Source organism: Chelmon rostratus, chromosome 17 (assembly GCF_017976325.1).
Source record: "Chelmon rostratus isolate fCheRos1 chromosome 17, fCheRos1.pri, whole genome shotgun sequence".
In the NCBI taxonomy this organism is placed as follows: Eukaryota; Metazoa; Chordata; class Actinopteri; order Chaetodontiformes; family Chaetodontidae; genus Chelmon; species Chelmon rostratus.
In genome coordinates, this window is record NC_055674.1 from 16,971,968 (window position 1) to 16,992,404 (window position 20,437).

Below are 20,437 nucleotides of genomic sequence, written 5' to 3' on the forward strand. Positions count from 1 at the left end.
CAAAAATGTGTTTTGTGAGGTCACCACCAAAATCTAATCGGTGGACTTTTGTGCCACATTTGAAGAACTTCCCTCCAGGCGATTCTGAGATATTGCGTGTACAAGAATTGGGTGGATGGCCAGACAACCTGTAAACATAATGACTCAGTGGTGCGGAGGCATAATAAAAGAGTAGTACTACCAAAATCTCAAATCACATGACTCAAACTTGCTGCCACTTCCAGAACTGAGTAACAAAGACTTAGACCTGCCAACAACTCATACCTAAATTAATGTTAAGTTAATTTATAAACATCCTTGGACCCCAACCTGAAGGTCAGCAGCCCCACAAGGGGCCACGAGATGCTTACCTATGAAGAAAAAGTACAAAGAATAAGAATTGTGCTGGCTGCACAAAACCATGTTTAATCTTCCGTCTTTTAAAATTCTTTGTGAGAAAAGAAAGTTGCATTTTGCAAAAGGAAGTAAATGAACAAGATATGATTTGATTTTAGTCTTTACAGTGTGAAAACCCCACATTGGCCACTAGAGGGCAGTGTAATCCAAGTTAGGCAGGATCAGACAGTTGGCAGTATTGTACTTTGAACACCTTCCCTTTAAATGCTAAACTTAAAAAAAAACGTTTTAATGTTTTCCATTTGTTTGTTTCTCTGAATCAAAGGAAATGCACACATTTATAAAATATATAATAATGCATTCATTTTAAGTCCGACACAGAGCGTCCACATGAGCATTTTTGAGTCTGAGCATAAATATAACAATATGTATACAAGTTTGATGTACAAGGTGTGTTTTGTGGTGTTCAGCTACACATGTTCATTTTCATGTACAGACTGTTGTGGTGTGTATCTGTGTGTCTACAGGAGGTCCTGCTCCACCCAGACCGTCTTCTTCTGCTCCTCCAGTATCCGGTCTTTGATGACCTTGATGAGGTCGTCCGTCCCTGCCCAGGCGTCGGGCTCCAGGCTGGCGTAGAGGCAGGGAATGCCTTCCAGCTCCTTCTCTTTTGCCCGACATGACCTCACAAACTCCTCCTCCGACTCCACGCGCAGAGGCAACTTCCTGTGTGGACAGGAAACAGGAAGGAAGCAGCGCTGCGGTGCTGAGTATGGTATTATTTGGAACCCACTATCTCTGATGAGATCCTGTAGACACTTTGCAACAGTGGTTTGTGTTCTTTGTTGTAATTCTCAGAAAGATTACGCTGACAGTAATATATGATCAGTCTATTTAAAGGCACAAGCCAACAGAAAACCCATCAAGCAACAGGTTTTATTGACACTCAGCAACAATTATCCGTCATACACTGAGAAACAGAAGAATGTAGGTCCACTATAGTGTATGTATGTATGTAATGTAATGCAGGATTTGACGTGTGTTTGCATTTGGAACAAGGGTTGTGGTTTGCAGCTGTGGGTAAGAGGCAGTGGGTACATGTATGAGAGTGAGTGAGGGTTTTTTTTTAGGCTTACCGTAACTTCTTGATATTTTTGTCACAGATTTTGACGTGGATGATAATTGGGTAGATTTCTCTCCGCAGGAGGTCTTTGACGCAATTCAGCTCAGCCTCCAGCAGGCAGTGTTTGTCCTGGTGACGGGTGGAAAAAATGGGCTTTACAAAAAAATACAGATGTGCGCTGTCTCCTCTTCTGGGCGAAGATGAACAATGACTGAATTAATGCATGAATATATGAATTCAACCACAATAAAAATAAAAGAGTGGCATACAACTAGAAACACTGCCTCGCAGCTGTATTACCTCTGCCAACCAGTCAAGCTGCAGTTTACATTCATGTCAGTCAAGATTCATGTAATATATGTAGTGAAGGATTTTAATAAAAGGTAGAAAGGTAAAAGTGTATTTTTTGGACAAATGGAAGTTATCACTGTATTGACATGTATGTATTCCATTCCATGTCTTCACTTAGAGACTATTTTTCCAAAGGAGTACAGAGGACTGATAGAGACCTTCATCACATGGTGCAACAACAATCACCTGAAGCTCAATATGAGCAGAACCAATGAGCTGGTGGTGGACAACAACACTTCAAATATGGATGCTGCTGGACGCCCAAGACCAGTGTCACAAATTCAGTTTTTGAGCAAATGTGAAATATGGTCACTATCTCCCCTTCTGTTTCTGAGTTATGGTGTTGAATAACGGACAGAAAAGGGTTTGTGCTAAACATTATGATGTCACAGTTGACCTTTGACCTTTTGGATATTAAATGTCATCACTTCATTATTTTATCTAATGAGACATTTGTGGGTTTCTTGTCATAATTACTGTCTTTTGACGCCAAAATCGAATCAGTCAATCTAGGCAAGCTAACGGGCTGCTGGCTACATATTTACCATGCAGACATGTGGCTGAGTGGTATTCCAAACTATTCCATTAAGTGCACACACTTCTAATTATGAGGGACATTTTTCCAAAGGGACAGACATATAAGCACACACACACACAAACTAATGATTAACAGCATACCTTAGCAGCGACAGCCTCTATGTTTTCTCGTGTGATGCATTCAAATGTGGCGTGTTTCTCTTTGTAGTGAATGAAGGGCTCCACGTTCTGCTTCAGGTGAAACTCTTCTTTGGACAGCGTGTCTGAACAATAGAGAACACAAAAAGGCAACAGTACAGAGAGAATGTGTCAATTCTAAAAAATGTTTAGAACAGCAATATGCTGTGCTCCATGAGCAGGAACAGAAACTTTTTGAGGCTTTCGCCCTGGGGAATCTCCACATAACCAAGACATCACGCTGTCTCTGGTCTTGCCAGATGTTCAGCTCTGTACACCAGCAACCTGTCTGACCCCCCTGGCCTGAGAGCAGCTGGTTCGTCGTGGGAGTTTTAATTCTCTGCGGGCTTGCAGGCCTGTACCGTTTCACAGAACAGGAAGTCAACTGATTTAGGTACTATATCTAAAATCTGCCTAAACTCCTCTGGGTCATCAGCATCATCATCTTGCATCATTCTCCCAATTATCAACTGGGCCATCTTCCGTCCTGCTCTCAGGTTACACTCTTTAACAGCTACACCACAGTGCAGGACAATACCTGACCTGAATACCAATACAGGCTTCCTTCTCTCTCCTTCTCCCCCCTTCACTCCTTATTTCCACTACCTCCTCTGTGTTTGATTCACGAAAGGTGGATACAGCGGGAATATGCCAAAGAGGTGAAAATAGTCTTCTGCAATGATCTTGCATATTCCTGTCAAACACTGACCTGGTTTGCAGATATTAAACTCCATGGCTCCCCCCATGTTGAGTATTTTCTGGATAATGGTTTTGGCAAGTGCAGTGGGAGTGAATAGGACTGGCCGTCTCCTCTGGGTCCGCTGGGGGGTGACGGGACTGTAGGGAATCAGGTTCAAACTCCTGCTCAGCTCGCTGTCTGGGTCAGCAGCGTCTGTTTCCATGACGGCACACGTGCAAAAAGAGGCGCACACAGTCATACACCCATGACGTAGGTTATCAACCAGATCAAATTAAAAAATTCATTTAAATCTCTGCCTTTTCTGTGAGCAAACCCATAAACTATTGTAAACCTTACATATATGGACTCATATTTACACAAAAATCACTCTGCTTGAGGATCATATATAATTAAAATAAACTACGTAATTCCTGTGCTATTCGTTTGCCCATTCGAAGTCTGAAAATTCTACCCATCTTTGAACCTCTTCAGCTCCTCTTTAACTGCTTCATGTTAATTCACATTTTCACTTAGAAAGTTAATTAAAACTAGTCTCCACCCTTTGTGCAACCCTGTGGAATGATCCAAACAGGTGTTTTTGGACCCTTCCACATCTTTCCCAGTCTGCTGTTGCTCCTGTCCCAACTTGTTTGAAACATGTTGCTGCATCAAATTCAGAATAATCAGATATTAACAAAAATCAATGAAGCGAATGAGGTCAAACATTAAATATATTGTCTTTGTGCTGTTTTCAGTTGAGTAAATGTCAAACAGGATCAGCATATTATCGCATTGTTTTTTAACTATGTTTTTCACACAGTCCCAACTTCTTTTGGAGGTACATGTGAACATGGCTTTTCTTCAACAGGCAGTTCAGCTACTTTCAGATCTTGTTTTTCAGCTGCTTGCACTGCATACACTTCAGCACGTCCACTTCCACTTTAGTTTCCACTGGTTTTACCATTTTACACATAAATTGGCAACTCAACTGCTTTCACTGGTTTCCTGCAAACTGATGTTTCAACTCCTTTAATTAGCTACCCTTTAAATGACAGTATATCTTCACCACTCAACACATCTCAACTGACATTTTCAGCAGCTTTTTCAACACTTTCACTCCAACTTGTTCAGCTCTTACACATTTCCAGCTTCAATAGCTGCACTTACACTTAAACTGAAACTTTCAGCACTTCTATTTTACTGTTTCATTCAACCAGTTTCAGGAGTGAATTTTTAGCAGTGTGCCCACGTGAATTTCTTGTTCAGTCTTTTTTTTTTCTTTTTTTTTTGCCTTTTCTAGATGTTTCCTCTGGTTGCTCATGCAGAGTTTTGCTCCCGCCTGTGTCACTTTGCACTCACCCTCAGGTCTAAGCGTCTCTAAACCTTGTCTGGGTAGTGTTGTGCTGCCTGAGTTGATGATCCTCACACGCTCGCTGCTGTTCATTCGCTTGTACTTGATGTCCACCCGGCTGACAAACTGCAAATCGGGACACAAAAAAGTCTTATATAAGGCACCTTTGCTCCTCTGCTTTGTTCAGTCATGCTGCACATACATTTTAGGAAAACAGCTGCCGAACAGCACCGAGGCTGTGAGATTACTTTGATACTATCAATAATTCCATCTCACTCCTCAGTTATTCCTTTCTCTGACACACACAAACTACATCATACATCGTAAAGTGAGCTGCACAGGCTGCCTACTACTGAATGTCTTTCAGCAGAAATGTAGGTTTTTGTCTGAAATACACTGAGCACACAGGACAACACCAGACTTTTTAGGATGAGATTTTAGGAATGTTTTGACACTGTTTGCAAGAATGTGCTTCGAAAATCATCTGGAATTAGAGGCCGCGATGCGTCAGCAGGTGACATTTAGTTTAGCTGAAGCGAAGGATCCCTTCCCAGCGATGTTTCACTGTGCTCATCACAGGTCATCTCAGCCTGAAGGCGGCGGCGTCGCTGAAGAGAATAACATCTTGTTCCACGACAGGAGGTTTTGTTTGCACTTCCTTACCTGTAGTATCTGAGTGAGGAAGATGCTGGCTCTAGACATGCGTGGACTGGCTTTAGGATCGGGAGAGTGGCTGGCTTCTTCTGGCTGCAAATTGGCCTACACACACACACACACACACACACAGCTTGTATATCAAACACTTTGACAGACAGTTAACTAACAAACTCAAAGCAACAGTAGAGAAAAAAATATATAATCACACAATTATTTAAAAGTCAAAGGGATTAGTCAAAAGTGTCCCAATCATGTTCATTTAATCATGTCGCTGCTCATGATTTTCTATCATACCTTGATTTTAGATATTTTCTGATCAGAATTCTGTTTCAGCTGCACAGTGCATACTTAGATACAGTAAACCTACAAGACAACCTATAACCTATACCTATAAAATTAGTCAAACAAAATAAATAAATATGTCTGACAGCAAAATAGCCCTGTTTGAAACAAAAGAACTCTATAATGGTTTCCTTTTATATATATATATATATAACATCTGTGGAGTTTTTGCTTTAGCCAAATGTGAATGTGGTTGCTGTATTAATGAGGAATATTCAAATATGTATGCATATTTTCTTTTTTTTTTTTTTTTTTAAGAAAATGGTTCAGGAAGTTTCTTACCCGACTGTTGCGGTGACTTTCATTCTCTTCTTTCCCCCCTCGACACAATAACTTCTGAATTTTCACCAGGAGCAGCTGCTGGGCTCTACGTTCACACACATTCACACACAAGTCCTGATAAAATTCTCAGACTCACAATTTTGACACAATCACAGATGTAAAAGCGAAATGTATCATCGTTGAAGAGACTGCCCTAACATCAAGCTGCTTCCTGTGCTTCTTGGTGACAATAACAGACTTGGGTGTGAAAATGTACTGAGGTCTGACCGTGTGTGTGTGTGTGTGTGTGTGTGGCTGGATATTGCTGCTGCATTGAAACTTTGCATCCTGAAAGCAGATGTAGACCCCCCAAGGCCCCTGCTAAACTTTGCATGATTGCTCAACTGTTGCATCACGTTTGCATCATGCTCAGGATGCTGCAGTGCTAGAGCGGAACAGATGCATGGTACTCGACTCCTTCCAGCATTTAAATGGTCTTTGACACCATGCTGGGTTTCAAACGGGTGCAGCTTTCATATCCTCAACAGCAAAAAGGTTCTATCCAGCTCTCAGGCTTGATGCCAGGGCTTTTGGGTTTAGAGATCTCCTCTGTACCGTGAGTTGCTGGGTAGAGTGCCACGGTCGGGCAGGTCGGAGCCGGTGTAGGGGTCGACTCGAGCGCACAGCCACTCACAGCGGCTCTGGTGCCTGGTGTCCAGCACGTGCACCACCTCATCACAGCGCACGCTCAGAGAGCAGTTGTCTGATTGGCCGGAGATGTTGAGGTTCACCCGTATGTAGAAGGAGTCGCCAGAAGCCAGGCCGCCCTCCTTCAGGTCCCTCTGAAGGCGACGGAAGGCTGGAGCACACACGGACACATTTCAGCTTACATGAGCAGTCCATGCGTGTCACATAAACAGATATATACACGTGGATATGACGCTTACAGTCATAGTTGGCTCGATAGTGCAGCCTGACTGGTCCAGAGCAGTGCTGCAGCGTCCAGTGGGCTTCTTCCTGAGTGCTGGTATCCAGTGAAATGCTTTGGTTTTCCCCACGTATGCATCCCTCAAGCTGGTCAGCCAATCACAACACAAGACAGATAAATAGCAAATTAAAGCTTGTCATGTTTTTTTGTGTTGTATGTAAGATTGTTTGGCGCTTTTTCAAATGAATCCCTCAATTATGGGTAATGGTCATTGGATAAGGGATCAAGAAAAACAAACAGGCATCTGAAAATATAGAAAATAAAGGGTTTGCTGATTCACAAATTGTATTTTCTGTTGAAAATGTCCATGCATCTTCTATGTTCTTACTCTTTCTTTTCTGTTTCTACAGCTGATGATCTTTTACTCATCTTAGGGTGTGAGTTTAACCCATGCAGTAAGCAAACTACATACCAACAGGAGGTGGTGGCCCTCTCGTAGCCCCACCTTCTCAGCGATGGAGCCCGACTGGACGGATGCGATGAATATCCCGCTGTCATTGCCGCCAACCAGAGTGATGTCCTTCAGCAGGTTTTCACCCGGCAACGACAGCTCCTGCACCGGCTTCAGGGAGGAGCTGATCCTTGAGAAGGAGGACAGAGACGGACGGAACGGCCTGCACACAGACGCGCATACTCAAATTCACACAAACGTGTCTGACAGTGGAAGGGGTTTGTAAGTAAGCTTCACGTGCACTGATTACTGCGAGTTTGAGCGCATGAGAGTCTGTGCTGTACCTCTCCAGAGAGAGTTTCCTGAAGATATTGTTGACCTGCTCCAGGTCATAGGTGTCCATCCCTTCTGACTGATGGGACGAGGAAGAGGAGTGGACAGAAGGTGGACCGCCCTGTACTTCATCCTCTAAGGACGGGGCAGACAGAGAGATTGATAGAGAGTTAATAAAAAATGGCTGAAGATAAACAGAGAAAGAAAAAACATCATTAGCACAATTTTGGGCAATGTGTAAACATATACTTTACCAAACTCCATTTCCATGTTGTCACTATCAAAGTCCGGGAGGCTAAAAGAGGGCGAACAGATTATTTTGAAGCAGTTCATAACAGGAAATTGAATACAAGCTAGCCCAAATTCATAAAAAAGGAATAAATAATGTTGGTCCCATTGATTAAACAGTACAGATTAAGTGACTGTGAGGACCTGCGGGGGTGGAAGTCATGTTCCTTCTCCCTCTCTCTGCGGTAAAGTGATGCTTTCTCCGGCGGCTCGGGCAGCGTGGACAAGATGCTATCGTTACGGTAACGCAGCTGGAGGTTTGACAGGTGAACAAAGCAGACGTTCACATTACAGAACAAACTGGACAGCACTCTAACAATGTTGTACGAAAGCAGACCTCACCATATTTGGCCTGTTGGACTGTTCTCCAATTGTGAAGGGCAGTGGGGAGGGGCATGGGGAAAAGGAGGAGGAGAGCGGGGGAGCTGAGGAGGCCGGATATATGGGGGACATAGGGATGCTGGGGGAGGAAGGGAGGGAGTGGCTGTTGGTGTGCGAGTTTAGCATCTGGATGTCCAGACAGTCTCCACCGTTGACTAAAAGAACGGAAAGTTGGACACAAATGTGGATGAGCGTACATAAAGGAACATTGTTATGGCAGAATAAAGCATATGAATGAGCTGCATGTTGATACCTGCAGGTTGAGTGGCCTCTGAGTTGACGTGAAGGTCTTTGGGTACACAGACTGGAGACTTCACTCTGTTCTAAAATACACAACATAAAATTCTTTTAGCTACTGTGCCGCAAAACTCGCAAAAAACACGAATGGGCCTCTCTGGACCAAGGGTTTGGTTTGTCCGTTCTGAGCGACTGTAGACACATGGCAACATGGTGGACTCCATGGACACTCTGTAGATACAAAGAGCTCATTCTAAGGTAATCACAGCACAAAGATCCTTGTTTCAGGTGATTATACACTAAAAACATACTTCTGAATATGATATTCCATTTCTGCCACATTCTTTTTCAACTTTTGTCTTTCTGCCATGTCCGTTAAAGGACAGCAAAAATGTGTTATCCACCTAAAGAAAAGGCCCGACTAAAAAAGTAGCATCAGTTCAAGTTTGTTTGTGAGCTGAAACTGTGTTCTACGAGGTAAAATTGTTGTTTTTGTAAAAGGAGTCTGGCGGCTTTGAGAGAGCGATGTAACAGCTTCAGTTACCTGTCGGAAATATCTTTCTAAAGAAGTCAAAATTTTCTAAATATAGCCTACACCTAAATTGACATTGATTATTTTAAGTGGGCCTTTTTTTAGGTGGCTAAAATACCCTGTCCTCAGCAGGGCATTGTTTAGGCTCCATGCCAGTAGTCCTGTAGGGTTCTCCAAACCCAGGGCATGCCGTCCACCATCTGCAGTACTAATATTCTTTCACTTTACTGCTACTTATATTCTTCATAATAGAAACTGTTCAAATTTCCTACAAATTAAAAATACTTAAATCTAATAGAGCTCCAGAGGTTTCTTGAGTTATCTAAAAGTAGATTGTGGATGACTGCAGAACACAGAAATCCTTGGCTGTTCCTGGTCATACATGTGATTATTATTATGATCACTTCAGAGTTTCTAAGAGACTTCGTAAGTAGGAGTAAGTACAGTAGCTTGATACATGTGTGGCATTGTGATAACTAAGAACATTTTCTTAGAAGTTTGATAAATAGGAGCTCTGGCCTTTGCCACAATGACCCATAAGTAAATAAGTAAGCCTGTGTGAGTATTGGCTACTGGCTGACCCCTGCTTTGAGGTTGGGTCTGCGTTTGAGGCGAGGCTCCTCGGATAAGATCTTATCCTCTGGCGACTCATCGCTGGACCATTCTGATTGGCCCTGGACGGGTTTAAACTCCCCCGGAGAGATGATGGTCGGAGGCAGGTCCCTCGGCAAACTCTGCAAAACAAAGAGGAAAAAAACAGAAAAACTCAATGAAAACTAGCAGATTTTCAGAATTAGACAATGAAACTGGCTGAAATGGCAAATTCCAGAGATGCAATGTGAGCAGTCATCACCCACATTGACCTGGTCCAAAACAATGTCCTTGGACAGCCGTCGTAGGCGAGACTCCAAGGTGACCAGCTTGGCTTCTTTGCGTACAATCTCAATGTGGAGTTCATCGCTCTTCTCCTCCAGCTCTCTGATCTGCTTTCGATATTTGTCTTTCTCAATGAGACTCTGGGAGAACTGGTGCTGGGCATCGTCTCTGGCTCGAAACGCCTGTAGCACCCAGTTCATGAACACACACAAACATGGGCAAAATTGCAAATGGTCATGATGTGCAGTGGAAAAATTGCACCTGTGTGTTTGTGTGTGTGTGTGTGTGTGTGTGTGAGTGAGTGCTTTCACCTGGTCCCTCTCCTTCTCCACCTCCTCTAGCTGGGTGATGATGGTGTCCATGCGGTTGTGATACATCTCGCAGTCCTTCTGCAGTGTGGAGCTCTTCAGCTCCAGATCCTCCTTCTCCTCCAGGTACTGCATGCGAACACACATACACACACACACACACACACACACACACAGACAGGGTGCTATTTATAGCTTATTCGAAAAACGCAGATACGGGAAGAGAAACACAGTGGGAGAAAGTAGAAAGAGCAAGTTGCATAGAGAGAGGCCTGAGATGGGGGTTTCTGCACAGGGTGTGTATCACAGATGGTCTCATGGGCATTAAACTCTCTATTAATGGCTTTGTGTTTCAAGGGTGTGTTTTTGTTAACCTTTGTGTGCTCCCACCCCCACTCTGGTTCACATTCATGCAGTCCCAAGCAAGATCTCTTATCACTTACTTCCACGTACCTTATCTCCAATATGAAAATGTACGTGCTTGTGTGTTTGTAGTGTGTGTATGTTACCTTATCTCGTAGTTCCTCCGCCTGTCTCACTTCTTCATGGAGGTTGTAGAGGCGGTTGACAAGGTCCTGTCGGTCTTCTAATGCTTCCTGTCTGTCATGCTCCAAAATATCAAGGATGGCCTTGTCTGACGCAGGTAGGGGGCCGGGCTGAGTATTCAGAAACACACACATTGTCGATTATGAACCTTGTCAAACTGGCTGCTGGATCGTTCATACTGAATCGCCACAAACCCACAGACAAACATCACGCAACTCTTTGGTTTCCTTCAGCTCTACGGAGCACTTTAGCGTCTTTCAGCTCATTGTTTTAGTTTACTCTTTTAGTTCACCCTCACTCTTCTAATTAGCGTCAGCAGTCCGCTGTTTTCAGCAATAAAGCTCTCATAAACCAACCGTTTTGCTACCTGTCCAGCAGCAAAGTGCAGACATACAGCTAGTGGCTACCTGGTGAACACAGTGTGTTGTGCTTGTGCTTGTGCATATAAGGAATAAAGTGGAAGCGGTAGTTTGTTAAAATAATCCTCGGCTTCTGCGCTGGAAATGCAGTGATGCGAAAAATACTTAGTGCAACTTAATTTGCTGGTCTGTTCCTGCAAATCTGGATAAATGAAAGGATTAAGAAGCTGCTGAATAACATGGCAAGCGGAAGTCAGAGGTGCTCTTTCTGCACATCTGGGACATGTCACTGAGATCTCAGTTGCTGGAACATGCACAAAAAATCTTCTATTGGCAATTAATCTTGTGTGTGTGTGTGTGTGTGTGTGTGTGTGTGTGTGTGTGTGTGTGTGTTTGTGTGCGTGTGTTTTAGGCAGAAGGTACCTGTATGATGGACTGTAGATCCTGTAGTTTGATCTTGAGCATTTCGTTCTCCCTTTCCAGCTCAAAGATCTGCTCTCTCTTTGGCCGATTCTCAATGTCATTCTTCAGCTTGAGACTCTGCCTCCTCTCCATCTTACACTCCTCCTCCACCTTGTTCAGCCTGTGCTTCAGCTGATCAATCTATACATGCGGATAGGACACAGAAGGAGTAGTGAGATATAGATACTAGCATGGATGTGAGAGCAGGTTACACTCCCTGATTAACGCCCTCAAATCCCCACATTTCCTCTAAAGTCACTGATTAAGTTTCATCATTAATGATCATTTCTCACATATTTTTTTCTAGTACATAACATTCTGACAATGTATATCTGTTTTGACGCATTTGTATGTCCATCAGTACCTCTAGCTGCAGGTCTCGGCTCCTCATCACTGCCATGTTCTTCTCCTCGCTCAGTGTGGCGTACCTCAAGGCCAGGTTGTAGTTTTCATCCTTAACTCTCAACAGCTCATCACTGTAGGTGTTTCTCTCTTCTCTCAACTTGTTGTACCCTGGAAAGCCGTACCGTAGTTATGTAAACAGTAGTGCACGAGTGTGTTGTCCAGGACAGCAGCAGTCATTGCAAAGTATATATAAAAATTTCATGTTTAAAGGAAAATATAGAAAATGTATTCATGTAGAAGCCCAAAGAGTTAAATACTAAATAAGCAAATAACACATTATGAAAGTGATAATAATACAAATAAATTGTGATAAATGAACCACAAAGTATAAATTGAATAATAAATACAATAATTATATTGTTATAAAACATGCAACTTATTATTTTGACATGTTAATTCATCATTCATTTTCACAATTTTAATAATAATATTTTTTTGTATATTTTTGACATTTCCAAATTGCATTGATATCATTAAAGTTAAAGTATGTTTTTAATTCGTAACACTTTCATAATATCACTTTTTTATTTCATAATGCCATTTTTTACTCTCTGTCTTTTTGATCTTCAGTAATTTAATAATTGGCTGCACTACAGCTACATAGGATTTTTCTTACATACAGAAAAACATCTAACATGAATGGCTGAATTAAATGAACACGGATATTTAGAAAAGGAGCCAGGTCATAATGTGATATTGAGACATATCAAGTTAAAGGTTTCAGGAAGGACAGATGTGGTTTTGGGGTAGTATAATTCTGCAAATTCACCCTGACCAGGAAATTTGCAACGCCATGCCGACTGTGTCTTATTTTGTTGAGTGTACACCTAAATGCTGTCAGAGGGACATGAGCTGATCTGGCCTGAACATTATGCTGAAATTATTTTTAGCATTTGATTAACTGTGAATGCGTGCCAAATGCTGGTTTCCTCCACACAGGACAACGAGTACCACAGCGTCCTAGTTTCGTGAACAGGCTTTGGTCGACAATGTGATTGGCAACTCAGCCTTAATAAACCCCAGTGTGGTGCACCGAGCAGGGTAAGTCAAGCATGTGTGGTGGGGTCACAGTTTCAATTCATGGTGGTAGGTTTTTCATTTGGATTTGAAGCATGATGTGATCGGAAAATAATGTCTCAAATGATAACATGTGTTTTTACTCAGTTGGAAGGCCTGGAGCTCCTGATTGGCCAGCCGTAGCTTCTTCTGCTCGTCCTCCAGGGTGCAGTTCTTCCTGCTGAGCTCAACGTGCTGCAGGGTCTTGACTTTAGACTGCTGCTGTAGCTTCATCACTTCGTTCATCAGGAACTGGGTCAGACCCTCGTGACCCTCCTCCACTGCATTGAGGAAACAGACAGGAAACTATGGGGTATAGAGTATAATATGCTGTACACTATATACAAATTATCATCTGCATATAGTGTAACAGGATGGCACTGCCATCACTAAGTTTGGTGAAGATGGCTCAATATAAAGTCACTGATAATCAGCACACAGTATTGGTTGCTTCAGTTCACCAGTGGTAGTCAAACTGTAAAGAGAAGTGCATGTGAAAGTTGCCCATGCATATGTCTGCATGTGTCTGCAACCAAAGGCGTGAGCCTCACCTACGATGGTGGAGAAGCGTCGCGTGGGGTCCTTGCCTGTGACCAGCTTGTACAGGTCAGGGTAGTAAAACTCCAGACTCTCCAGAAACGCCACATACCCCCGCTCTCCCTTAGTGTGGAGGATGTCAAGTAGACGGCCTGGCAGAGGAGTGATTAACATGCTTTAATCTTAACACACACAAAATCACTTTCACTGCGTACAATCTCAGATCGCAAGAAAACTATTACGATAGCACGGCTGATACATAAAACGCCCACACATCCCTCCACCTACTTGTGCGGTTTGCTTTGGAAACCAGCAGCATGGAGTTGAGGATCTCATCCTCGTCCTGCTCATCCAGGACTTTGCACTGGCGGAGGTAGGGCGTGAGCTTTGCCGGGGAGATGATGCGACACAGTTCGTAACGTTTGCTCTCCACCTTCTCCCACAGCGTCTCCACATCGTCGGATGTATTGCTTTCCATCTCTTGCGCCCTGAAAAGATGAAAAAGCCGACAGCGGCTATTGATCATGCAATGTCATTTTTCATCATCACAGCTGAATCAAAGAGATGCTGCAAGAGAGATGAGAACTGTATGCATGTGTCTGTCTATGACTGTGACTGTGATCCTTTCTCAGAGCAGACAACAGGCTGCGTTACATGAAAGCGTGGCAAGGTTAACTGTCGGTGAGGCAACTGACATCAGTGGTTGTTTTCTGCAAATTCAACCGTTAGCACAAATTAGTGAGTGCACAGTTGGAACAAAGTCGTCATTTCTTTTGGGCTCTGAGGAACCACAAGCTAAAATCACGTTGTCTTAGTTTACTTGTGGTTACTTTTCTGCAAGACAAGGCAGATACCAGACCAAGAAGTGGTCTTTTTTTTTAGCCATGTTATTTCTGAGGGGTTTTCCCTCTTCTTGCTTCACAGGAAAGGAGGTTCAGGTAATCACAGCCACACACTTAACTGGCATATGACTGTATTATACGCTATGCTAGTGGCATGGATCTGAGGACGGTCAGTCCACCGTTATGGTCCAGACCGAATTATTTCAACTGTTTGATGGATTGCTATAGAATTTGGTTCAGACGTTTATAGTGTCCAGATGATCCCCTGACATTTCCTTTCTGGCTCCACCGTGAGGATGACCTTTCTGGCTTCAAGTGAAATATCTCAGCAACTATTGACTGAATTGCCATGACATTTGTGTAGTGTATTCATCAAGCGTAATCATTTTGATGAGTCAGATCAGAGTTGTAGGCATCTCCTTTTGTCACCTTTTTATTTATTAAAAGGAAGTAAAAAGGTCTTTTTGTCACAGCTGGCTGGGGGGTGGGGGCTGCCGGTGTCCGTGTTTGATTGACAGCATCAGGCAGGCTGCCATCATGTCACACGGTAGGGAACGAGACATAATAAACCAACTTGCACTGAAGCCACATGTCATGGACAGACGGTGCATCGTTAGTGGTCGTGAAGAGTATGTGCTACAGCTGAGCTGCTGATTAGCTAACAATCTTTGTTTGGTGGCTTGTTTAACAAGCTAAGGTGCAGGACAACATGTCTGTTCATGTTTTTAATAATAATTTATTGCCAAACGGTGACACCGTTTCTGAATTAATTCAAACCTAGTTTGGCATTTCAGGAGTGCATCATCATCATCAGTCAACACAGACACACATACCGCAAGCTAATATCACCCGACCAGTCGAGCTCTAACGGTGAACAAGGTAAACATTATACCTGTGCCTACCAATACATCTAATGCTGTCATTGTGAGTGTTAGCAAGCATTAGCATTTCGCTCAAAGCAGTGCTGTGCCCGAGCACAGCCTCACAGAGCTGCTAGCATATCAGAGCTGTAGACTCTCAATGTAAATGTACTCACATCTGCAAGTATGCAAACTAATAATCCAAAACAAACAAAAACAAAACAGTGTTGTCAGTGATTCACTGCATGCACGAATCCATAAAATGACTCACAGAGTGATGATGTGAGCAGCAAGGTGAACAGTCACTCTTTCCAACTAGATCCCTTTGAGGCAGGCAACTGTGGATGGAGTGTGTGTGTGAATGAACACACAATGAAACACTGAGCACGACAAACACTGTGATCGCTGATGGCCAAAGTTAATAACTTTTTAGTAACTTGGCTGATGTGCTTTGGGTGATTAAATAAGGCGGCGATATTAAAACATGACTTTTTGTTTACAACTCATGTGACGGTACGTTTGCGTAAATGTGTGCAAAAACAGCCCTGCGAGGCCTCGTGAAGTACAACAGAACAGAGTGAGACTTTGCTCATTCGGGTCCCACACATTCTCCGCTTCGTCTGTTTCCCTTCCAAACATAACAAACTTCAACCAACTGACATCTTTCCATTTGCCTCTCCTTTTTTCAAACTTTTCTACAGACATATTTCTACTCTCTTTATCTTCCTCTCACTCCCACTTGGTTTCCTCTCTCAATCATTTCACTTTCTCACACACACACTGTCCATGCATCTCTGGGATTTGCATGTTGTCTGGCTAGTGGGTGTCATCCTACAATCCTGCTTTGTGACTTGCAGTCCACAGCTAGGCAAATCAAGCCTATCTGATGGCATTACTCATGTAAACACACACTTTTGCATACAACTGTCACCTGCACCATGCATGTGATGATTTGAGTTTGTCCCTTCATGCTGCAGACTAACACACACACACATATACTGGTTAAATACTTGGCAAAGGTTGTATCCGCAGCATTACTGTCAGTGTGAAAATACCTCTGATCACCAGCATGACTTTCTCTGTGCTATATTAATACCTTTCGAATATGTAGACAGTCGGTCAGTGAACAAAATCAATGATAATCTACGTTTCAAATGCAGTCTGAGGCAGACAGAAATATCGCACCTCGTCAACACTTGAAGCCGTGACTTGTATCTACAGTGTGTATGTACTGCCACAGTTGCAGCAGATGATGAAACCACAAGCACTCACACCAACACACTCCCATGCACTCATGCAGAAGTACACAGTGCATGCAGACATACGTTGAATGCACACACACACACACATACACAGACTCATTCAATAACCACATACATGTTTCCTCTTCTCTCTTCTCTTATTTTGGAGTTCATTACCGAGAAAGCTCATCCTTGCTTCCTCCTTTTCAGCCCAGATGTGAGTAGTAGCTCTCTTCCTGTGCACTGTTTTAGTCCTCTCAGTTGGCCGCTTTTGTTTATAGTAATGTGGTCAGAGGAGTTGACTGTTTTTTTTTTCAGAACAGTCTATATGTGTGCGTTTGTGTGGCCTCAGCAACTGCAGACTTAAGAGAGACAGACGCACAAATGTAGCTGCATACTGTTTTGCAGGACTCGCTGCTCAGTATCTGAACTGTTTCCCGCCGCCATGCTCTGTATAATACGTCTAAATTACATGGTTACTGCTGAAGACACACCAAAGATTTCCAGGTTAGTATTTATACTGCATGTAAAATATGCAGTGCAATGGACCACATTTCACGAGCCATGTGAGTACAGCACTATTACATTTAAATTGGGCCGATTCCATTTCTAAAGAATAAATGTGCCACTTAAAAATTAAGCTGGTGGCAAAACATTTTTACATATTTATGCATTTTTATTTACACTGACATAGAAATGAAATGATGGAATTTCAAGTTTGATTTTGCCTCACGTAAGACAGTAAATACATTACATTTCAATTATTCAATTATTTCCTTTGAATGTAATGGGGACAGCTGGGTGTCAGGTGGTCCAGCATGTGAGATTTCACATGTGCAGTCTAAAGTGTGGAGATCTACCCCAGGTGTCAGGCACCGGCTCAGCATGAGGATAGTAAAATGGTATGCGTTCTGGAAAGTGTGCTGAAAGCTGAAAACATTGTTGCATAAAACTTTGGAAGAAACATTCTAGAAATGAAAAGGTATTGATGAATCTCACAAAGATTTTCAATTTGGGCACACACACAAGACCAAATGAAATCTGTGCATATGAACATTTCACGACAGAGACTGCCGGGATGAACCCTTCAAAGACGAAAAAAAGCTGTTTTTATATATCCTCTGGCTTTTTCTAATGTTTCCATTGACTTCCATTGACGACAGCATCATTTATTTAAATTAATGCCTAAATTTTTTTGCTACAAAGACATTTTGCAGGGTTCCAAACTAAGACTATTTTATACTAACATGGTTTTCTCACATTTTGGAAAAGAACACCATCAAAGGCCATTCAGTGGTACATATACAGACTTGCTACTGCCTTGCATCCTGCATCTGCATCCAATAATTAGTTAGTGTTCATATAATCTGCACTCTTTCACACATCCTTCACATACACCACAATCACTACATCATTATTTACATTCCTTTTAATTATCTTTAGTGCTTTTCTATTGTATTTGTCTGTTTCCACTGTTTAATACAGCTACGCCTCCTTAAAACAAATTCATATTGTTGGTTCAGTGTTTTTTAGAAGAGACATTTAATTAGATTTAAAGTTTTGCTACTTTCTGTTAGTGATGGACGTGCATCCATTTTTGCTAATGGTTTGGTGGAAATGGAAATTGGTTACCGGTGATTTTCCATGATGCTGATATTACTCCTCCTCAACTAATCTGGTGTTTTAACCCAGCTGTCACATCTGTTCATTTAAACCCAGCAGACTTTGTGTCCTTCGGTGTAACTCAGATTTTTAGTTTTTTACGACAGCCCCGTTCATATGATGATTGATGACGGTTGACGTTGATTCAGCATGATGCGTGAAGTCGTTCCACCATGTGAGCGTCGTTGTGACCCAGAATTATTACACTCTCAGCCAACCACAACTATGTTCTGCACAAAGTGACACAAATAGGTGTGCCACTGTTCCATAGAGGAAGTGAGTGAGGATTATAGTGTAATCCAATCTAACATCAAGTAGTGTGCCACTTCATGATGTACCAACTCACATACAACATTGTGCATATTTTTGAGAGTGAGGACAGATGGTTTGAAAGAGGAGTGAAAGAGGCTATTCACGTCAAAGTCGAGAAACCATCCCTCACATAGGAGGAGGTCTATGACACCATTAATCCCCCACCTACAATACTGGCCCCTCAGCCCTTCCCAGGAGATTTAACAAATACTCACAGCTGGCCTCATGTGAAAACACCTATGACTGTCGATGACACTTGACCTCAGGTGATTCCAACGACTCTAAAGCCTGCCGCTACACAACCAGGAGGGGCCCGAGGGGCATAAATGTCCTTGATAGCGACCCCCACAGCTTAAATACCTGGAACTCCCCACCAGCCAGTTAGAACAGAAGAAGCCTTCTTGAACAACCATGACATGGATGACTGAGAATCTTCACAGACAAATTCACTGAACTTGTAGAATACGTTCACATTATGTTTCTGCATGTTTCTCGAGCACATACAGTGACCGATCATGTTTTTCAGGACCAAAAAAAAAAAAAGTTTGATCACTCTTAAGCTTCACACAAGTGCATTCAATTCAAGGCAATGTTAACACAGTCGGTCCATGAGACAGCTGTGCCCAAGGTCCCTGTGTACTGGACTGGGATTGGTTGACCAGCTAGCTGATAGGCAGATATGATTGGTTCAGGTGTACAAACCATCATAAAGGCTCCATTGTCCAGTGGAATAGCTGAAGCTTATAAGATATTTGATACGTAGGCTCTGAACGAGAGGGAAGAGAGACAGAGATGAGGGTACAGAGGTCCAGCTATCCTAAAGACTGACATGTGCATTTTGTATGATTTGCATAATTAAAAAAAATCATCTTAATATCTTAATATCATACAGAAAAAAACAGGCTCAGTGTATGTTTTCTGTTCCAATCAGGACAATCCATTGGAGCGATTTCTGCTTTATAATATTACACTTGAAAAGTTAATGCACGTTGGTTGTGAGGTGGAATGCAAATCATTGTATATCTCATGCATAACTTTAAAAAAGGACATTTTGTGCTTCTTCAAACATATGCAGAAACAGTCACACCACAACATATTTCAGCAAAACACATTGTACATTTAAGAGTTTGAGATCAGTGCATTGTAATGAATAAGCAGAATGACTGTTCTGTACACGACTTCTTATATCTCTGTCTCTCTGCATCTCCCTGATTCTCCCTCAATGGAGGTCGCTGTCTTCTGCACCTGCTGCTGGAATCCCAAACATTTTGATAACGGCTCGATGATGACAGGGGTTCAGAGGTTCTCTTGTGCTGCCAAACTAATAACTTTCTTTATTTACAGGCCAAGAAAATGTCAGAGAAACGAAAATACATGCAGATTCATTAACCAGTACGAGTCCAGCTGCAAAACTGATGTTTAGGATAGATGCTCCCATCTTAATCAACCTGTATCCATCAGTTCTTTGTGCAGCTTTAAAGGGACAAACGTGCACTTCTGACAGCTCCTCTGAACGTAAGGTGCTGTGTTCTCTCATCATGACACAGATGACACACGGCTGTGACAGGCTGTCGCCGCCGCCTTATTATGGGGTGTCATGTCACGTCTCGGTTTCTCGACTTTCCATTCAAACTGACGCACGTTTACAATGATGATCGGCAACGTCTCTGACATTATTCCTCATTTCTGGGTGCATCATCAGCACTCACAAACATGCATGAATACAATTAGAGTTGTTTGACCTACCTGAGCTGCGGAGGATAAGCAGTCCAAAGAGTGGAAGATGAATTAAACCCAGCCAAGGTGTGGTATCCTGTTTGCCTTTGTTGTCTTCTTCTTCTTTTCCTTTTTTTCTTGAAATCACGAAGCCGATTGTTTTACCATAAATCCCAGAGGCTCAGGTTGTCTCCATTTATCCAAGTGAGAGGGAGGACTTTTAAAGGAATTGAAGAGCGCATGGGAGCTGTGGGTCCGACGCACCGTCTGAGCTGAAGATAGACTGAGAGA

At 42.6% G+C, this 20,437-nt stretch overlaps 1 protein-coding gene across 1 annotated transcript; it reads right to left on the reverse strand.

The window, feature by feature from the left end:
* Window positions 1–385: 385 nt before the first annotated feature.
* Window positions 386–20,437, reverse strand: card11 (caspase recruitment domain family, member 11). Its single transcript, XM_041957152.1, has 25 exons — window positions 20,177–20,437; window positions 13,802–14,001; window positions 13,528–13,665; window positions 13,081–13,257; window positions 11,880–12,028; window positions 11,477–11,656; window positions 10,658–10,804; window positions 10,152–10,277; window positions 9,822–10,022; window positions 9,546–9,698; window positions 8,449–8,518; window positions 8,157–8,350; window positions 7,959–8,065; window positions 7,781–7,821; window positions 7,538–7,661; window positions 7,215–7,416; window positions 6,762–6,888; window positions 6,430–6,673; window positions 5,836–5,920; window positions 5,218–5,313; window positions 4,563–4,680; window positions 3,234–3,416; window positions 2,489–2,610; window positions 1,473–1,588; window positions 386–1,062 (listed from the first exon to the last, which is right to left on the reverse strand). Exons 2-25 carry the CDS (start codon window positions 13,989–13,991, stop codon window positions 858–860), a joined length of 3,495 nt encoding a protein of 1,164 aa, XP_041813086.1. The 5' UTR covers window positions 13,992–14,001; window positions 20,177–20,437; the 3' UTR covers window positions 386–857.

What these genes read in the sequence shown, in the direction of transcription:
- card11 (XM_041957152.1), bottom strand. Translation starts at nt 13,991, where the DNA reads ATGGAAAGCAATACATCCGACGATGTGGAGACGCTGTGGGAGAAGGTG. An exon ending in TTGTTTTGGACCAGGTCAAT is followed by an intron (nt 9,699 to 9,821) that starts GTGGGTGATGAC and finishes TTTGTTTTGCAG; the next exon opens with AGTTTGCCGAGGGACCTGCC. An exon ending in AAAAATATCAAGAAGTTACG is followed by an intron (nt 1,063 to 1,472) that starts GTAAGCCTAAAA and finishes CTGTCCACACAG; the next exon opens with GAAGTTGCCTCTGCGCGTGG.